Source organism: Etheostoma cragini, chromosome 5 (assembly GCF_013103735.1).
Source record: "Etheostoma cragini isolate CJK2018 chromosome 5, CSU_Ecrag_1.0, whole genome shotgun sequence".
NCBI lineage: Eukaryota > Metazoa > Chordata > Actinopteri > Perciformes > Percidae > Etheostoma > Etheostoma cragini.
In genome coordinates, this window is record NC_048411.1 from 26986330 (window position 1) to 27004979 (window position 18650).

Consider the following 18650-nt stretch of genomic DNA (forward strand, 5'->3'; position numbering starts at 1 on the left):
TTCATAGTCTGTGTGTGTTGTGTCTTTTACAAGTAGGTTAGTGTGTGTGTGTGTGTGTGTGTGTGTGTGTATGTGTGTGTCTGTGTGTGTCATCAGTGATGTATGTACTATCATTCCCATCACATTACATGTATATTTCTATGCAGTTTTAGCAGACAACAACACTAAATCTTCTCACTATAATATATAGGTATTTTAAGAAGAACCCTACACTGCGTGTGTGTGTGTGTGTGTGTGTGTGTGTGTGTGTGTGTGAACATTTTTGCCTGTTTGTACATATTTAAACTTATTTGTGTCAATAACTCTTTGCATAGAGCTGCCCATGTGTATATTTGTAAGTCGTACATGTGTTTGTCCTGTGCTGCAGTGTTTCACACGTGTTTTTAGATCTTAATGTTTGTGTGTACATGTCAGTGTATTTGTACAGGTCTGCAGCCGTATGCCTGTGTTTATTTGTGCATTGTGTTTGTAGGTCTGCATCAGTAATTTATTTGCTTTGCATTGTTTGTGTGGTCACAGCGTAAGACTTATTATTGTGGGCGTAAAGAATGATAATTATCTGGTCTGATCCAGAGTAGTTTTATTTTTTTTATATTTTGTTTCACACGGCGGACCAATTAACTCAGTAGTAGTTTAATGAGCAGTTTTTGGGGACTTGTCAGCCCTGCATGTTGTAACTCCAACTGGAATTTGTAGCTGAACTTGTCAAATTTATTTCCTTCTCTCTTCTCTCTTGACTCTTGCTTGCCCTGAGGTGATGGGATGTGTTTACCTAGATTTGCTTCTGGTTAGTAGATTTCATAATCGGTCACCTTAGTTTGTTTGCTTAACATAGTAACATATGGGTATTCAGTTTTTTATCTGTTTACCTGCCAAGTTTACCTATCATTGTTCTTACTTGAAACTTAAGTGAAAAGTTGAAAAAAACAATTATCTTGGTGTGAATGCAGCCGTCAGTCAGCCATGTATATTTGTGTGTGTGTGTGTATGTGTGCGTGCGTGTGCACCTCGGCAACTGTGTCCCTGCAGACGAGGGTGGGCCCTTTGATAATTTGACATGTTGGGTCGTATCTGTGAAAATCCCACAGGGCGCCTAAAAAAAGTGTTCCTGTGTCAGCTGGTTAATAAACGCTGAACCTGAAGACAACCCAGATCATCTGCTGTTGTGGGTGAACATTTTTAATAAACACTAATCTGTAGCCCTTTTTTATTGGCACAGCCTGATATTAAACCTGCAATCTCTTCATCTGAGATTTAATTTTTTTAATTATTTCTTTATTTTACAGGTCTTTGTTTTAACCAGTTTTATTTATCACATTTTACGTGTGCTGTTTAAGATCAATAATTCTGTTTTTGTGTCCCCAGCCCCACTGAGCAGTTTAACGTATATCAGCCATTTAAATGCAGATGGTTCATAGACTTTGGACTAAAATAGAGCCCTCTTGGCTGTATGACAAAAAACTAATTCTTACATTTCACAGAAACTGTGCAGTTTTTCCCCATTAAAATCATAATGCACTTAATGGCTAAACATGTTGTTTTCGAGACCCCTTTAGTTAGTTGAGGGAAATCTTAATGCTACAGCATACAATCATTTTTAGACACTCCTTCAATTTTGTGTAATATTTGAGTGTCCACATACTTTTAGCCATGTAGTCTATTATACTTTAGTATTTATGTATTTCAAATTTTTTTGTTGACATTTATTTTCAAGTGTAGACTGATTGGCCAGAAGGGTGTTGCATAGACGCATGAATGACGTCGTTCCTCTGAAAGAAGCTTGTGAATGCAGCTCCGTTTGGCAGTTGTCTGCACGAAGAAGCTCTCCACCTGTGGAAATATTGAACACATATTTACTGCTGAGTTATAACCTTCTGCAGAGCCAAGAACATCCTGTTATAATAGCTGAAATCACGTCCTGTTGTTTGCAGCTTGTGTGATTAGCCTGTTGTTCATTTTTTAACCACATCTGTAGAGCATGTTGTTGCATGAATTAGACTCTAAGAATAATATTTAATCATATTTGATACTCTGCTGTGCTGTCAGCGAGAGGCTTTTCTCCCTCTCTTTCTCACATTCGCTCGGCGTCTCTCAGCTGCAACACCTGATAGTGTTTCATGTGGCCTGAATTCTTCTTCTGGGGTCAAACGAAGTCACTCTCTCTCCCTGCTGTCAGCCTGTATGTGTTATGATCCATCTGGGTGATATGGTTGAAGTAAGGTCGAGACATCTAGTCATGAAGATCTGTTTTTATCACATTCAAGAGAAACCGACTGGCTGTGAAAACACTTGTGTAAAATCAGTTGTGGCTGTGAGGGAGCTTTGTCAAGTCTGATGAAATCATAGTGATGTCATCTGTGTTTTCTCAGCTTGGGCATGGAGACTACACATTATAACAGACAACCTGTGTTACACACTGTGGCTGTGTGTTCAACAGAGAGGAAGATGCTTATCTCATGTCTCGATAACAGTATGTATAACTACAGCATGTTTAATGGTAATTCAATCAATAGATACTTCTTTATGAAATAACCATATGATAAAGCCTATTATTTGTATAGCCAACTCCTGTGTGAAGTAAATACGTGACAGTTGAAAAGCATTGAGTATTCTTTCATTTTATTAAGAACTTAAGCACAAATGTGACAAAATGTTCCCAGATCACAATGTAAAGCGCCGTCCAAATGACAAATAATGCCATAACGCAGTTTTTGGAGATTACAATAGAAACGACATGGAAAAATATATACAATAGATATTTTTGTATAATGCTATAATCGTCTAGCCCTTGCAGTATAGAAATTGTAGTGTCTTGTTTTGTGTGCTAGACCTTTACAACTAATTAGCAACAGTTTTAAAGGAAATGGAATGCCAAGTGGATTATGTTTTCTACTCACTGAAATCATATTTTATTTGTACTTCCTACGTACTGCCAGAATATCCGATCTTGCAGTAAATTATTCGCTCTCAGTGACTATAGCATTATTTTTTATAGTTTTTGTTTTGGCACTCGCGGCTCTTGGTTAAGGTCAGGCAACGACTGGGCTCTTGGTTTTATACTGAAATAAGTCTGCATTACAAGATACACAATGTATTGGTTAGCATTTAGCCAAAGCAATAGGCTTTTCCCTAACCTTAAACATAGTACAGGGCCTTTAAATAGTCAAATACACTTAAACTTCTTGGTGGTGGATGATGTCAAAAAAATGGTTAATGCCTCACCTTTATTGAATTTTAAAGTAAAATGTAGTTGTTGTAACAACAGTTGTTTATTAAGCAGGACATAAAAACCAGAAGGTGCAGAGACCGGAGTACTTGTTGACAGTCGATGATGCAAAAGAGTTTACCAGCAGCCAAGTGTTCTCAGCTGCCAAGTGGTCGAGCTGTCACACTGTCAGTTGGCTGTAAAGGAAATGAATGGATGTCTGCAGACTTGTTGATAATGTGAAGTGTTGATTCTCCGAGGAAGTATTTTTATCAAAGTGTCAACATCGAGACAGTTTATTACAAACTAGTGGAGTATGTTTTTTTTATTTTAAGATTATGTTTTGGGCATTTTTAGGCCTTTATTTTCCCAGGACAGACATGAAAGAGGAGAGAGAGGGGGAATGACAGCAAGCGAAGGGCTGCAGGTCGGAGTCGGACCCACGGCCGCTGCATCGAGGACTAAACCTCTATATACAGTATGTGCGCCTGCTCTACCAACCGATCTAACCCTGGCCACACAAGTGGAAGAAAATAGAAGAAAATGTAGAATCTAGCGATCAATAATTAAATCTGACTAAATTTGTAGCACAGTTAGACTCCTGCCCAGATTTAGGTTTCTTCTTGTTTTTAAGTACAACAGTATGCAAGTTTTCTTCTTCTTCAGGCAGTTGTTGTTGTACTGAGTCCCCTCACCCTTTGCTCCAACTTGGTCCCTAATGTCCCAACAAATGATCTGATTCTGATCTGAGTTGTTCAGCTACAGGCAGACACTCCAGCAGGGAGGCTAAAGTCCAAAAAGGGCAGGCAAGGGTCAGAAAACCAGGCAGGCAGAGTAACCAGACTGAAGCCAGGAAAGCTGTATGGTTTAGATTGCACAATAATAGACAGTTTAGCAAAAAGATGGCATGTACTGTAGGTGGGAACAACACTGCAGACAACTACTGGACAGGACAAAGAGGGAGAAGATATTAACTTTAGACCAAAAAAGATTACTTCACATTTAGCTCCACAATTTTCTCTTTTCTTATTGTTTCTCTCTGTTGTTGTTGTTGTGGTTTCTATGACCCACAGGAAGCTGGGTAAGGTCCTGAGATTAGTCAGCTTCATCAAAGGGGAGCGCCAGCGATTCTACATGTCAAAGTGTCAGTCGGGGCTAAAGACTTCAAGTTTTAAAAGTCAAAACAAATCTGACCTCTGTAGCCTGCTCCGCATCTCGGCTTCAGGCTACATTAGCCGCTACTGGCATAACACACCTGAATCTCTGGCCAAAATGTCGGCGGTTAAGATGCATTGTGGGTAATAAAGGCACCAGATTTGACAAGAAAGAGGAATGCGAAGAATAAATAAAACTGTCAAACGGTTGTAGTTGACTAAATCCCTGATTTTTAATATGTATAAATGTAAAAAGCTGCTTGGTCGCTGTGTGTCGTTTCTACCGCATTGCATTGTGGGATGTTTATGCCAGAGTATCCAGTATTTCCATACTGGAATTTTTTACCAGAAGTAGTATGCAATTGACATACTACTCTAACTGGCTGGATGCAGTACGTCTCTTTCCACTTAAACACATCATGTAGTATTACTTCTGCAAAGATGCAAGGTAGAGCCAGCCATTTCTCTGAGCATTCGGCCAGAGGATGCAAGCACAGTATTTCCCCCTTTAGTCAGTCAGGGAAGCCCCTTTGAATTTTATTGCCTCATCGTAAGCCTTCCTTTTCTGGATCAAGTGGATAAAATGAAAATGTGAAACTTGCTTTGATAACAGATTCTGAACCAGACTGTGGAACAATCAATTAAGAAATGCTGAATCCTTTTTATGACAGTACCACTTACCAAACAATCAGAGAGCGGCTGGTTGATGTCTTACCCAGACTGAGCAACCGTTGCCTCCAGTGATTGCCCATTTGGCTGCAGTTGAAATGAAAAAGCATTTTTAAATGCTAGGACATCGGAAGAGTACCTGAATGGCTCTGCTGGATGATTTAATGGCAGGGGATAAATCTAGAAGCAGCTCGGGCGGGCTTGTCTTTGTCTGTTACTGGGAAACGCTCTCATGGGGGTTGTTTTCCAGTGCAGCTTACATGGAGTGTCTGTGGGTCTATAAAAGGAAAAATCAAATTCAGCTGGGATGGTCACACTGTTTATTTGATGTCGTTCTTCTGTTAAAACAATTTTATCTTTACCTGCTTTGTGTTCAACCTTTTTTAATCGACTTCCTCTTCTAAAATGCTTTTTCGACTCTCAGTCTAAGCCAGTGGTTCTCAAACTTTTTTAAAGCTCAACAACACTTCATATGTTTTTCCTTTTTCACGGCCCCTCCAAATGTGCACTTGTAAATGTGTGTAATCAAACTATTATGTGGACTAACCAACCGAACAGAGACCACTTTAAAAGGAGGCTCTCGGTCCACTCCTAAGTCTGCTGCGGTGGTTCGTTTTTTTGTGATTTTGGATATATGATATGTGACCACATGAACTGAACTGCTGGTGGGAAAGCGCCGAAAGGCACACCATTTTGGAACCATTTCAATAAGTTGTTTTCAGGTGTGTTTCTTCTGTCTGTGTTGTGGCATCCAGTCCCTAAAAACAGGCAAACAACAAGGTTTTTACTTGAGGCAGATCTTAAATGATTGATTGCATAACTTGCATGTCTGTGTCGTTATTCACACTGGCTGAATGCCATAAGTCTCTTCACTCTTATACACACAGTTAATGTCTTGTTAGTGAGAATACATTATCTGTTACCTTTGCAAAGTTGTAGAGCCAGCCACTGATAATATCTCAGAGCATTCAGCCCAATGATGCAAGTACAGTAATTCCCTTCTTTTGTTGATTAGGGAAGTCCCTTTGAATTTCTTTGCCTCTTCTTCAGCTTTCATTTTTCAGTTTGACAGATGTCTTAACAGCACAGAGTTTGCATCTTGTTGTTGTGGTTGATGTTGTGCACCATTATTAAGAGGTTTCACTTTATCTTTGATGGGCATGGACTGACCTGCTGTGTTCCCGGAAACCCATTTTCTTTTTCCCCAGCATAAGTTAATTTTTTTCTAGTGTTGTTCCTCACTTTGTTGACACAGCTGATAGAGTACATATGCACGGGCAGAGCGTTGGTGGGGGGTTCGGCCAATCTGTGACAAGGGGAGTGGAAGCTCTGGAGGCTCGCTGATGTTTTTTTTGGGATCCAGGACTATTAGGATCCTCAGGATTGTGGTGCAGTTCTGAGGGAAGTTGTGATGTTGTGCTGGAGCCAGTGGGCCTGTGGAGGGCAGGTCAGGACAGGTGTCTTCTGGGACTGCGAAGATTATTACGGGACAGTCAGGAGAGCAGACAGACAGGTTTGATTTATGCTTTGTTTTATTATATTATTCAGCCGAGTCTCTCAACCTAATGAGACTAAAAGTACAGAGACTGAGTAAAGAGGCTGAGCTGCTTGTTGTTCAGTGTCTATCTGAGGACACGATGATAAGGATTAAACTTTGGACTTTACTGTCAATAAAACTTTGAGTAACCAAAAGATATTTTTTCATAAAAATGTAGTTAATGACTAAATCTGAAGCAGATGATCAGTTTTCCCTCGTCATTTCACCTTTTACTTTCAAAATGAATGCCACACATATTCACAGTTTGGTGTAATATCAGTGAGTATACCGGGGCCTAGTGGTCTCTCCATTCATCAATAAAAAACTGGGTTCATGTTAAAATTGCTGTATTCAAGAAATTCATCACACTTTAAATATGATTTTTTCTTTTTTAAATAGAACTTATGTAAGTATTTATGTCAAACAGTATTGGGCAGACTTGGACTCAGATTAGACTTAAAGCGTAACACTCACCAAAATACAACCATAGGGTTTTTTTGTTAATGTGCCCGAGTCAGACTTTTGGTTAAAAGCATAATTAGGAAGGAGCGCCACTTTTAAGGTTTACCGTAATTTCATTTTTTGCTCAAATGGGCTTTTGCATGGGAGTGCTAGGGGCGTTACTATGATAGCATCAAAATTACTATTTTTAAAACACTAAGAAGGTTTGACACAACATGAAACTTTGCTCCAAGTATCCCCAGGGGCTCCACACATGAACTCCAGCATTGAGAACATTGTTTGTGTACACAGAGTTTACTAAAAGAAAGGTTAGATATTTGGTCAAGAATTTCTGCCTATACTTTGTTGAAGAGTTTTTAAAAGCAGGAACACATTCAGGTTGGTTCATAAGTGAATAATCACGCTCTATAATCATGCGTCTGCACTGGAAACTGGATTGCTGCATTTGAAATGAAACAATAGCTGCTGACAATAATCTGATCCTATTATCCTGTCATTGTTACAGTGTTCTGCACTTCCCAGCCTCATAAAACAGCACTGATTCTTGACCTCAACTGTCGGCTCCTGTTAAGAGCTGTCAGACTGAGACAACAGGACGGGCAGGAGGCCAACCTTTACCCTGCCCAGGTCATACTCACTCGGGCCATCAGATTCTTAAAATGTCTAATTGGGGTTTAAAATAGAATTTAAATTGAAGTGACTTTGTCTGACTCGCTGTCGGCATCTCAAGATCTGTGACCCTCCTGTTTGCTGCCGTCCAATCAGAGATCCTCACATAGGTTTAGAAAGGATCCAGTCTCGCATTGCCAGACCTTCCTCCACAGCGCTGTGAAGGAGGGTCTAGCTGCTCCACACAGCATTCCGGTATGGGAGAAAAACATGTTCTGGTTTATTGGCATTTCTTTAAACCAATCACAATCATCATGGGCGGAGCTAAGGGCCGGACAGAGGCACCGTACCTCTGCTAAATAGCCTCGGGAAGGAACTTGTTTTGGCGGAACATGTGTACGTTCAAAAGTTGTTTTAGTCTTTTTAGCAACAGAAAACTTGGATTGGACAGATAGTCTAGCTAGCTGTCTGGATTTACCCTGCGGAGATCTGAGGAGCAGCATAGTCCTCATAAATCCACTGGAGTTTAAAATTCCAACACAAAAAAGCGGAAGGTAACGGACATCTAGCCGAAAAGAGTGACATGTTGCGGAATTTCCAGCGGGATCGGACCAATCCCGGAAGTGGAACGCCGTGGATATAGACTAGGAATAATTAGAAGGAGATTGAGTCAACCTGAGTTCACAAATTTGTGATTTTGTGATGTATAGAAAAAAAATGTATTCATTGACATCAAGCTTTGGCTTTTAAAGGATTCATGAAATGTGTTGTTTGTTACCGCCATCCTTCTAAGTCAGTCACAACAACACCTGTCAATCATCTCGTTGAGCTGTCTTGTGGCAGCATTCGTACGACCTTCACAGGTGTAGAAGGAGCAGACAGAACGTGTAGGATGTTGTCTGAGCATTTAGCATCTGTGCTTTTCTTTTAGTTTGTTTTCCTCTTGCAGTCTTCCATATCTGATGCTGCTGTGATGTAACTAATGGCAACTTTATAGAGTGCTGCAGGATTGAGTTCCAAAACCCAGAAATGAGTTAGCAGCAATTTTGCACTTCCAGTTACTTTGTCTCGAAGTCAATGGTTTTTTAGTTAGATGTCAGAAACTGTCTGTTGTTAACACAAGCTTAAAGCTTTATTGTGTAACTTTTTGATGTTCATGAACGACTACATTCAAGCCAATGCCAAATGAGTCACTACAAAGATAATTTAGATTATCAGCTCCACACAACTCTCTCAGTATTTCTCAGTATGACTATGTTCAAAAGATTGGGTCTTCTGGGGACTTTCGCGTGCAGAAACTGGAGTAAAGATAATTACCTTTCCTGAAGAGTTCATCATGTTTTTTAATCCTCCATGTCTTTCTTGGCTACTAGCAACTGTGTGTGTGGGGGAGTTACAAAAGGCTTGTATCATGTGGCTGTGCCGTCATTACTTGGAATTCCTCATGGTGAAGAAAGAATTCGGACTATAGCTTTGAGAGATTCTCATCTTTTGGTCTATGACGTAAAATAGGCCAGTAAATAGAGAGGCCAAGTCCCTCCCCTTCCGGTGGACCATGTCAATGGGACCTTCACTTGGAAATAATATGAACGGTAGTGAATGGGGAAAGACAAATTATTTTTTGATCCCGTTTGAATTGAGCCATGAATTACACATATGATGTTTATCAGTTTAATAGATAATTTTGCAAGTCAAGAAAGTCTCAGTTTATTGTTAAACTGTTGTATAAGTACAGTATAAGTATAAGACTGTCAAAATACGTCAATAAAAAGACTACACACTTAAAGTTGCACGGATGATGTCTTCCTGAAGCCACGATGTCTGTGTGTATCGTACCGGGGATGTAAGGTAACAATAAGCAGAAGATCTTGCTCGTTCTTTTGTTTATCTGCCAAAAACACTTCACTGGATAAAACACATCAGGTAAGATAAAGTTACATGTGTTGTGGAACAGAGATAAACGACTGAGCATCAAGCTAGGCGACGTAATTTCCGCAAGGCGAGTGATGTAGTTCACTGGGCGGTTTTACACAAAACTAAGTGGTCATAGGACAAACTTACAGCGAACTGAGACTTTCTTTGGTTGAAACATTATCTCTTAAATTGACGAACATCATATTTGTAATTCATGGATCAATTCAAAGGGGATCAAAAATAATTTGCCTCTCCCCGTCATATTTTTTCAAAAGATAGGTCCCATCGACTGGAAGTAGAAGGGCGTGACTTGGGCTCTCTACACCCCACTTGGGAAACGTTCAGCTTTTATATGTCTTAAAAAAGACTGGTGCTAATAAGTGGCTAAACCCGTTATGGATGCTTCACAAGAGGAGTTTGTGTATTGACAAGTACATCAAAAAACACCTAGGTGTCATCTGTATAATTGTCTCTATCTGTTAAAGCTCCATTCTAGTGTGTTATCAACCTTTTTATGAAATCTTTACATGATACTTATTAATGCTAAACAGGGTTAAAATAAATGAAGCAATTTCTATAATTAATCTTTTAATGGACTTAAAGTAATGTTTTCAAAAGGAAGAACCTTAAGGCCTTTTTGGTTATCTGTCACTACGAGTGTTCCCTGCACATTAGAGGCCGGCATTTGATCCATTATTAATAAGAAATATTAATTAGTGCAGCTTTAAACAGTTGCAAAGGAAAATGTAATACCTATATATAGATTTGAACTTCCAAATGCCATGCTTTATAACCACTTTATTCTCAATGTATTTGTTTTTTCCCATTATGTAAGTGTGTACTCTGTTCATTGTCGGGCATTTCCATTGGCTTTTATTTGATAGAGATTTATTGTTTGTAGAGCACTGGGGACCATTGTGCGCCTGGCAGCAGCCCAGTGCGACCACAGGCGTCCAATGCTGTCCAGGGAGCCTCCACTGGGGAAGGAGTGCCTTGCTAAATGGCATCCTGACAGCTGTTTTGCAGAAGTAGAACTCGTTGAACTTTCTGGACTATAATATCTTCCTGATGACGCTGCCTTGATTTTAATTTGAACCTCGTCTTGATGTAAATCTTCTGCCATGTTGAACCTACCGCACCGACGTTTGTCCAACTCTCGCTGGGTGTGGTCGACTTCTTTAAATATGCCGCTTTGTATCTATTTGTGTTTGTGGAGTATATGCATGTGGTTTGTGAGAGAGTAAGAAAGTAATGGGGGGGGGTTTGTAAGCATCACTCTCATCAGGGAACAGTAAAGCATGTTGGAGCTCCAGCCAGAGTTACAGCAGAAGCACAACAACATCCTCTGGTATTGATTTCCAACAGATGGAAGCAGAGCTTTAGTTAAATCACAGCAGACCAAAAGTTGTCTGTCCCTCTAGCTTCTAGAGATTTTTTGGGATTCAGACCATATGGGGTTTTTCCATAAGACCGAAGCGTCTGCTATTATTGTTCAATGACAAAAAAGTCAGCATTCAGTGTTTTTTTTCTTCTCATGTGGTTGAAAAATCGTCTGTCACAGCATTTAGAGCAGAGATTTCAAAATGTTTTTTTAATAATAGTCTTTAACTCTGTTCCTCTCCTCTATCTCATGGAGCAGTGGTGGCAGAAGGTTTTTAGATCAGCTACTGATGTAAAAACACCAATACATCAGTATGAAAATACTCCATTACAAGTTAAGGGACAATTCCGGTTGATTTCAACATATTTTTTTTTAATTTGTAGTGCTGTCAGTAGCTAGAGTTAGCACCCAACAGGCTTAAACAGGCTTAAACAGGCCAAGTTTCAAACTTGTTTTTAGCTTAATAGAGCTACTTGTTGAAATCGACCGGAATGCTCCTTTAAATTCGTGCATTAATCATACAATCAGCTAAAAGCAATTAGAGTTGAACATAAATCTGAGTCTGAATTTATTATTATTGACTTCTTGCATTACAGATCTTCCAACCTTAAAACTATTTCATTACTTTATGTTTGTATAAAAGCTGTTCTAGAGGCAGACAGGATTTTTTGGAGGAAACATTTGCATATTTGCAAATAATCAGATGTAAAATCATTTAATGCCCAAACATCAGCTGCTGATAATTTAAGTGCAAACACACACACACACACACACACACACACACACACACACACACACACACACACACACACACACACACACTTTGGTATTGATTTTTTTCAATGAAACGTTCTCTACAAATAAAATGTATTATTATAACTACAAGACAGATAGATATTTATTGATCGTAGTAGGATAGGATATAAATACATACAATATATATATGAAATATTAATAGGAATAAATACACAAAAATTGAACTATTTGAATTTATACAAGTTGGGAATACAAATATGTGCAACTGCTTAAATAGTATGATGATTATAGTTATGAAGCGCTGCAGCTCGGGGATGAGGAAGGCCGGGGAGGTCAGACATGTTTGTGGTTGCAGCTGGTGCAGCAGACGTTTTTGGGTTTGCACAATCACTTTAACACCTGTTTGTCCTCTGACTGTGTGGATTATTTACTTAGAAATAGATAACAGGCCGCCAGTTCATTTGGTTCATTTGTTTTTTTGACGTACTTGCTCTTCTCATTTAAATAGGTTGGGTTAATTAGAGTCACTAATCATTTTAAGAGCTTGGCAGACATCTTGTCAAGATGATGGATGGCGTAGTGCGATACTGTATGACACGTTTGTTCCTGACATTGGCCAACAGGAGGCAGTGTTAGATGTCAAAATGAAACAGGTCTGTTCAGTGTTGGACAGTAGGATCTGACTGACCTTTTCCTGAAAAACAGGGGTGAACGGGTTTTAATGTCTGTGAGGAATTGCAATTTCGGGCATTGAAAATAATGCACAGGATCTTAGTTTATTCTTTGCAAAGAACTGCAGATCATTGTGTTTAGGTGGCGTGTGAGTTTAACTGCATTTGTTATTTGTTTTGCTGGTTTGTCATGGACTTGCTTGCTTTTTGCTGACATCGGTGAAGGAAATAATCAGATTTAGGAAACGTGAGGCTTTGCTGCTTTTTATCATTGCCAATTCTTTTTTTTTTTTTTAGACTAAGTTAATCAAAATAAGATATTGAAGACGTCACCTGGGGCTCTCAGAACTTGTGATAAGCGGTGTCAGACATTTGAGAGACAAATCAATTAATCAGTCAATCAAAAACTAATTGCCAGAATAATCCATAAGGGAGACAGTCATTACTTGTAGCCTGGTATTGCATTGCCAGACCTACAGCATTTTAGCGTTTTAGTTCAGTAGTTTTTGCTTTCTATATTTTGTTATATATAATGAAGAACATAGGTTTTGTATGTACAATCTTAATCTGCAAAAAAATGTAAGTGATGACTTGAGCTATTTAAAAGATATGTGGATAAAAAAAGTAACATATTCAATATTTCCCTCTAAATGTGTTGGGAAAATACAAGTACAGTACAAATACCTTTTAAATTGTACTTCCGTGTAATATTGCTAGATTAATGTTATTTTCTAATGTTTGCAGACTTGCTGTTGGTTCTTTGTCAGACATCAGGGACAGTAAACTGTACATGAGTGTGTTTTCTTTTCCCATGCCAGCCTGCTGCCATAGTGAGAGCAGAAACAACACACCCATCATTTCCCAAAAGGCATGACGTGACGCTGCCTTCAGGGACACCTCGTAGATCTGTACTTTGTACAGTATATACATTTTAATTATTACAGTTTAATATTAACAATACATACGTATAGGCATACTTAAGGGAAAATGGAGAAAGAAAATAAATAAATAAAAGAAGTTCAAAAATCCAATTTATTTATAGGGAGTAAACCAAATATAAAGGATGATTACGATATTTTTATTCCAAAATAACAAAATATAGTTAAGATAAGACTTAATTGATCTCCACTGGGGAAATGTACACGTTAAAGCAGTATAAGAACACTCTAAAGAAGTAGAAAACACATAAAGAACTTTTGAAAAATATAACAAATAACAAAACAATAAAAAGGAACAAAGATGTTCAATTATATACATTATAAATTACTATACTATATATATTACTAATACTTTGCTTATATACATGCACACACTTTGTGCAAATATATGTACAGATGTAATATACATTATTGCCATTTTTATAATAAAACATTTGATGATTGAGATAAAGGTGAAGGTTATTGTTTTAGACGTCTACAAGTAAAGCATGGCTATATGCCCTAAAACCAAAAAGATATGGTTTTAGGGCATAGCCATGTTTTCTCAGAGTAAATATGAACAGTAGGCTATTTAAAGAATGTTAATCATCCGTTACATCCCGGGACACGAGATATTTCCGATAGCCCTGAAGGCGGCACATGCCCGAGGGGCGGGGTTTAGGAAAGCCTAAATCTGAGTCATGACTCGTCTGAGCTCAACGGACAGTAGCGATGATCCGATACAGCGGCTGGCCCACAGACAGCAGCAGCGACTCTCTGATTTAACAAAACACCAACAAAAACAGGGAGCATGTCGCTATCGTTACTGTGACTCGGCTCCGCGGGCATCCATGGTCTATTTCTCGGGGATGCAAACCGAGGCGCACAGCGTCAAACCGGGACAGCTGGTCGAGATGTTTGACTCGTCGTGGAGGGTGCGGAACATTTGGGAAGGGGTGAGGCTGGAGGTGGTGGAGGACCGCAGCCCGGTGGTCCTGCACAGCCTCACACACCTGGACCCGGACCTGCCGTTGCTGGAGGTGAGCCGTAGGAGGCCGGAGGGAAGTGGCGGGGCAGGCGGGAGGAGGGCGGCGGAGAAGCGGGGATAAGAGGCGTCAGAGGTCCGTTAGCTGATGCGGTTTGTAGTGTTGTGAGTTGGAGGACGTCCGGGGGATCCAAACTGGTTTTGAGGCCTGGGGGATTTGGATTGATCCTGAAGTGATAGGAATCATAAAAGGAGCAAGAAAAAATTATGAATTAAATTGTTTTTTATTTAAGGCTATTAACCATCAAGTTACTTTTTTTTTTTTAAATAAAAGTATTTTCTAGTATATAAAAAGATATTACCTGTGTGATATCTCTACTTTAACTATTTTTTGGCGGTAAACCCCACTTTTAAACCAGTTTATTACATATTTAAACAACCTTTAAGCATCTGTAGGTATCCAAAATATAGAATCCATAGGTTTGTGTGTAGCAAGATGATTTATTTGTCTTATACCTCAGATGATGTAATGAATGAGAACATCTACTAATCCTATATTTGTAAACCCTGTAAAGCCTTATTATTAGCAGTAGAGGCCATTTAAACAGCTCATGGATGTCAAGTGCTGAGTTGCTGGATATAAGGGGATAGGACTGTGTATTAGGTAACATACGTAATGGACATAACAAAAGTAAAAGTAAAACAAAATGATTCTAAACATTTAGAGTGAAACCTGTTGTGACATTCCTTAGACATTGGCACAAGGTTACTGTAACAGGATGACTTGCTATTTTCTGTGGGTATCAGTTTTGCATCTGTATGCACACTGATTCAATCCAATACTGAATAGATGTTGCCTGTAACCTTATAGTGCACGTGTCCGTCAGGTCTTACTGTTGAGGGTAGTTTTGTCATATCACACACTTGTATTTCCTGTGTTGTAAGATTTAGAGTTGTTCTGTAAGTCGAGCTAGAAGCCAGTTCCAACCCAAACACAAAGAAATTAAATTAATGTTGATATAAAACAGACAAAGTAAGCAAATATTGAAGTCGGAGAGCCGGGAATGTTTGGTGATTTTGAGTTAAAAAGAATTGATTATCAAAATAAGTGCAGAGCTACTTATCGATTAACTGATTAATCGTTTCAGCTCTGCTAAATGGTAACATTAGCATGGCCGATGGGAATATCATTAGTTTTGCAGGTAATTGGTTATTAACCAGTACTGGGCAGATTTAAATTTTACACCAATGATGACGCTATTTAAAAGGGAAGGGATCGTCAAAGCGATTCAGTTCATCCTGAGGGGAACATGAATGTGTGCACAACATTTCTTGACAATCCATACAACAGTTGTTGAGATATTTCATGTAAAAGCACAAAAGGGGACCCCATGAGTCATAGTCACCTCAAGCCATTAGGGTTCATCTTGTTCAATTTCATGACAATCCATCAAACAGCAGAGCCAATAATATCACCCTAATGCTCTTCTGGCAGTGTATTTTTTTTTGTACACCCTGAGCTAATTCCATACCATAACCCTACTTCTTTATTTCCCACTACGTCACTTACCTTTTCAACCCATGAGCCAAAGAGAGTATTACTGTTATCTCTAAAATGTCCTTTTTTAATGGATTAGATGGTAGCATTCTCTAGCACTGCACTCCTTACATCCCAAACGTTCAATGAGATCAGGAGGGAGTATGAGTAATCACATTAATTTGTTCTTTGTAAAGGCGGGGACGTGGACAGCCCCCTAACCATTACCACATGGAGACCTTCTGGTCTCCACTGACTGTACACTTAACTTTTTTGATTTTCTCCCGTCACTGGTCATCATTTAGACCTGGACTGATATCACAAACCTGGTGTATGTTTCCCTTTTTCATGTCGGGAGCTCGGAGAGGGAGCTTCAGCTATAACCTGCTCTGCGTCTTCGCACTGCTCTAATCTAATCCTCTCCTCTAACACAATTACTAATGCTTAATCCCCCTCCTGCAGAGGCCGAGGGGTTTCCTCCACAATCATGTCTTTCTTCCCAGCAGTCCAGAGGCTAATGTGGACGTTATTCAATGTCATGGTTCTTTTACTGTATAAAAGGTCACTGGAAAGGCGCATGTGGAGGAGGTTGGTGGGTTGGATTCAGTCATTTGTTGATGTACCTCAGGCTCTCATGCATCCACCATCAGATACTGTACACACTGTATCACATAGATGAGGGGATCAAATGGCTCTGAAATGGAGGTTTTTTGACATATCAAGTTAAAGCTGTGTTAGAGAGAAATTAATGCTGTGTTGCCTTTTTTCTTTGTACATATTTTTTTTAATCAATTTATCGTAAGTAAAGGTTTGAAATGAGTGCCGTGCTTGATTCGGCAGATAAAAAGTCATGCTGGCGGATCATGTTTGAATATTCTTGGTTAAAAACAATCTGAAGTTTCTCGGCATAGGTTTCTTATTGCCTTATTCTTCTTCTGTTGATCTGCTGATTCATCATTTATTAAGTTATGACCAGACTGAACTTGGCGAGGCCACCGTTTTCTGCAGACACCTCCTATGATTCGGGCTGGGTTGGAAGAGTTTTGCTTCTGTTGCTGTTACGGTACCTGTGTTTAGCTACAGATGTTCTTTTTTCACTTCAATAATTCGGCAAGTTTGATGTCTTTGATAGTCCTTACTTATGTACTGTGCTATTGCGACTCCAAACAAAGATGGAACAGAAGTTTGATGCCTTACTTTGTAGCTAAAACAGAGAGCTCAACACACAGGGTGAAAAGAGGAGCTTCAGCAATGCACCCCTTAAGATTCAAAGAATGTAAACCTAAGCAAACACTCATTTTGGTTCAATTTTGGAGTGAGCGATAGATTCATTATAGATATGACAAAACTTGCAGGTGTGAGACCTCCTTAACGTTAACGCGTGACTCTCAGCTTCTGGGTCTTGACAGTGATAAGGACTGAGCTTAGTAGCATGTAGAAACATTGAAGGTCAGTACCCAGCCCTACCCACAATTGTCCTATTGTGGTCTGATTCTGTTAGCTTTTAAGTTTTAAGCTTTGGCAGATTTAATTGTAAGGTTGATGTGTGGGTCGTGAACTTTGTTCTGCGAGGTTTGTATGTAAGTCTTTGGTGTGTTGGGAAGGAGCAAACTGTGTAACTCAGCCGTTTCGATACAATTACAATACCATTTTTCTTTTGTTTGAATTTATATAACCGTGCGGTCCCACTGTAAGCGTACTATCCGCAGTCAAACAGTATAAAACAGTTTATTCAAGCTAAAAATAGTCATAATTAACGCTGACGCCTAGCTAACCAGCAGGATTAGGGGCCAAACCAACATAAAACACTGCTAAAGAAAAAAAGACTGCTGCTTATTGAGGCTGTCTCAAGAATCTTTAATAATAAGTCATTTAAACAGGCAGCTCCTTCAGTCCTGGACTCCCAGTACAGTTCAGACCAGTTCAAGGCCGTTGAGTCTGAACAACAGTCACTTATATGGTCGTCTTCGGATCTATTTTAGGAACTAATCGATGCTCAGTGCAATTCTGAACTGACATTGAAACCATAGAGAAAGGTCTACTGTAACTGCTCTAAAAACAGCTTTCTTTCTACTGTGTCATGGTCTGATTGTCCTCAACAGTGACTCAGCCAAGCAAACAAGCAGATGAATGACATTAATAACACAGTACAACTGTAGTTATCCCACATGGAAGAAATAATCTCATATGCAGTCAAAAACAAGCAGAATATCAGGTTACAAAAACAGGAAAGTACACAATACAGGTTTGAAGTTTCCTTGTTTGTCGTTGGTGGAGTAAGATGTCATTTTCTGCTGTTAAGGGTCTCTCAATCAAAACAATAACAAAAGACACAAAGAGTTGGGTGACGTCGTGAAGTGGCACAGGATCATGAGAGTTGGTGGGGCAACAACTCCCATGATCCTTTGCCACTCCCTGTCATTGCAGTCAGCTTCTTGCGGTTAGGATTCCTTTAGTGTTTAATGTTCAGGAGGTTTTTACCAGGAGCCCAATTATCTGCAGAGGTCTTTTCTCTCCAGTACAAATGGACCAAAACCGGTAAAAATCCTTTTAATAAAGCAGTTTTGACGACATCAGCAGGCGACCAAATGTAATGGACCGTTACCTTCAATAAAATGTCAGATTTCTCTCTTGGAAACATTTGGGATAACCCATAAAGTACACAGCTCAACAAAAAAATACAACATAGGTCTTGTCTTTTTTAGACATTTTAATGCAAAAGATGTTTTGGAGTAGAATTATAAAGTAGCATGAAATGGAGACACTCAAGTAAAGTACCTCAAAATTGTGTACATAGTAAATAGACTTAGTTACTTTCTACTACTGCTTGTTACATGCTTTTCCATGTGAAAA

At 39.2% G+C, this 18650-nt stretch overlaps 1 protein-coding gene across 7 annotated transcripts in view; it reads left to right on the forward strand.

Moving 5' to 3' along the window:
- Positions 1-18650, forward strand: part of LOC117945404 (ral guanine nucleotide dissociation stimulator-like) — a 59433-nt gene that overhangs the window by 10395 nt on the left and 30388 nt on the right. For 4 of the 7 annotated variants that reach the window (XM_034872876.1, XM_034872877.1, XM_034872878.1 and 1 more), the window contains exon 1: positions 13962-14315. The exons of 2 other annotated variants lie outside the window; for them this stretch is intronic. In XM_034872876.1, the coding sequence (XP_034728767.1) occupies positions 13977-14315 (339 nt within the window). In that variant the 5' untranslated portion in view covers positions 13962-13976. Of the gene's footprint in view, positions 1-6375; positions 6542-13961; positions 14316-18650 lie in introns of those variants that run through there. One more of the 7 variants, XM_034872880.1, reaches the window with a different exon arrangement.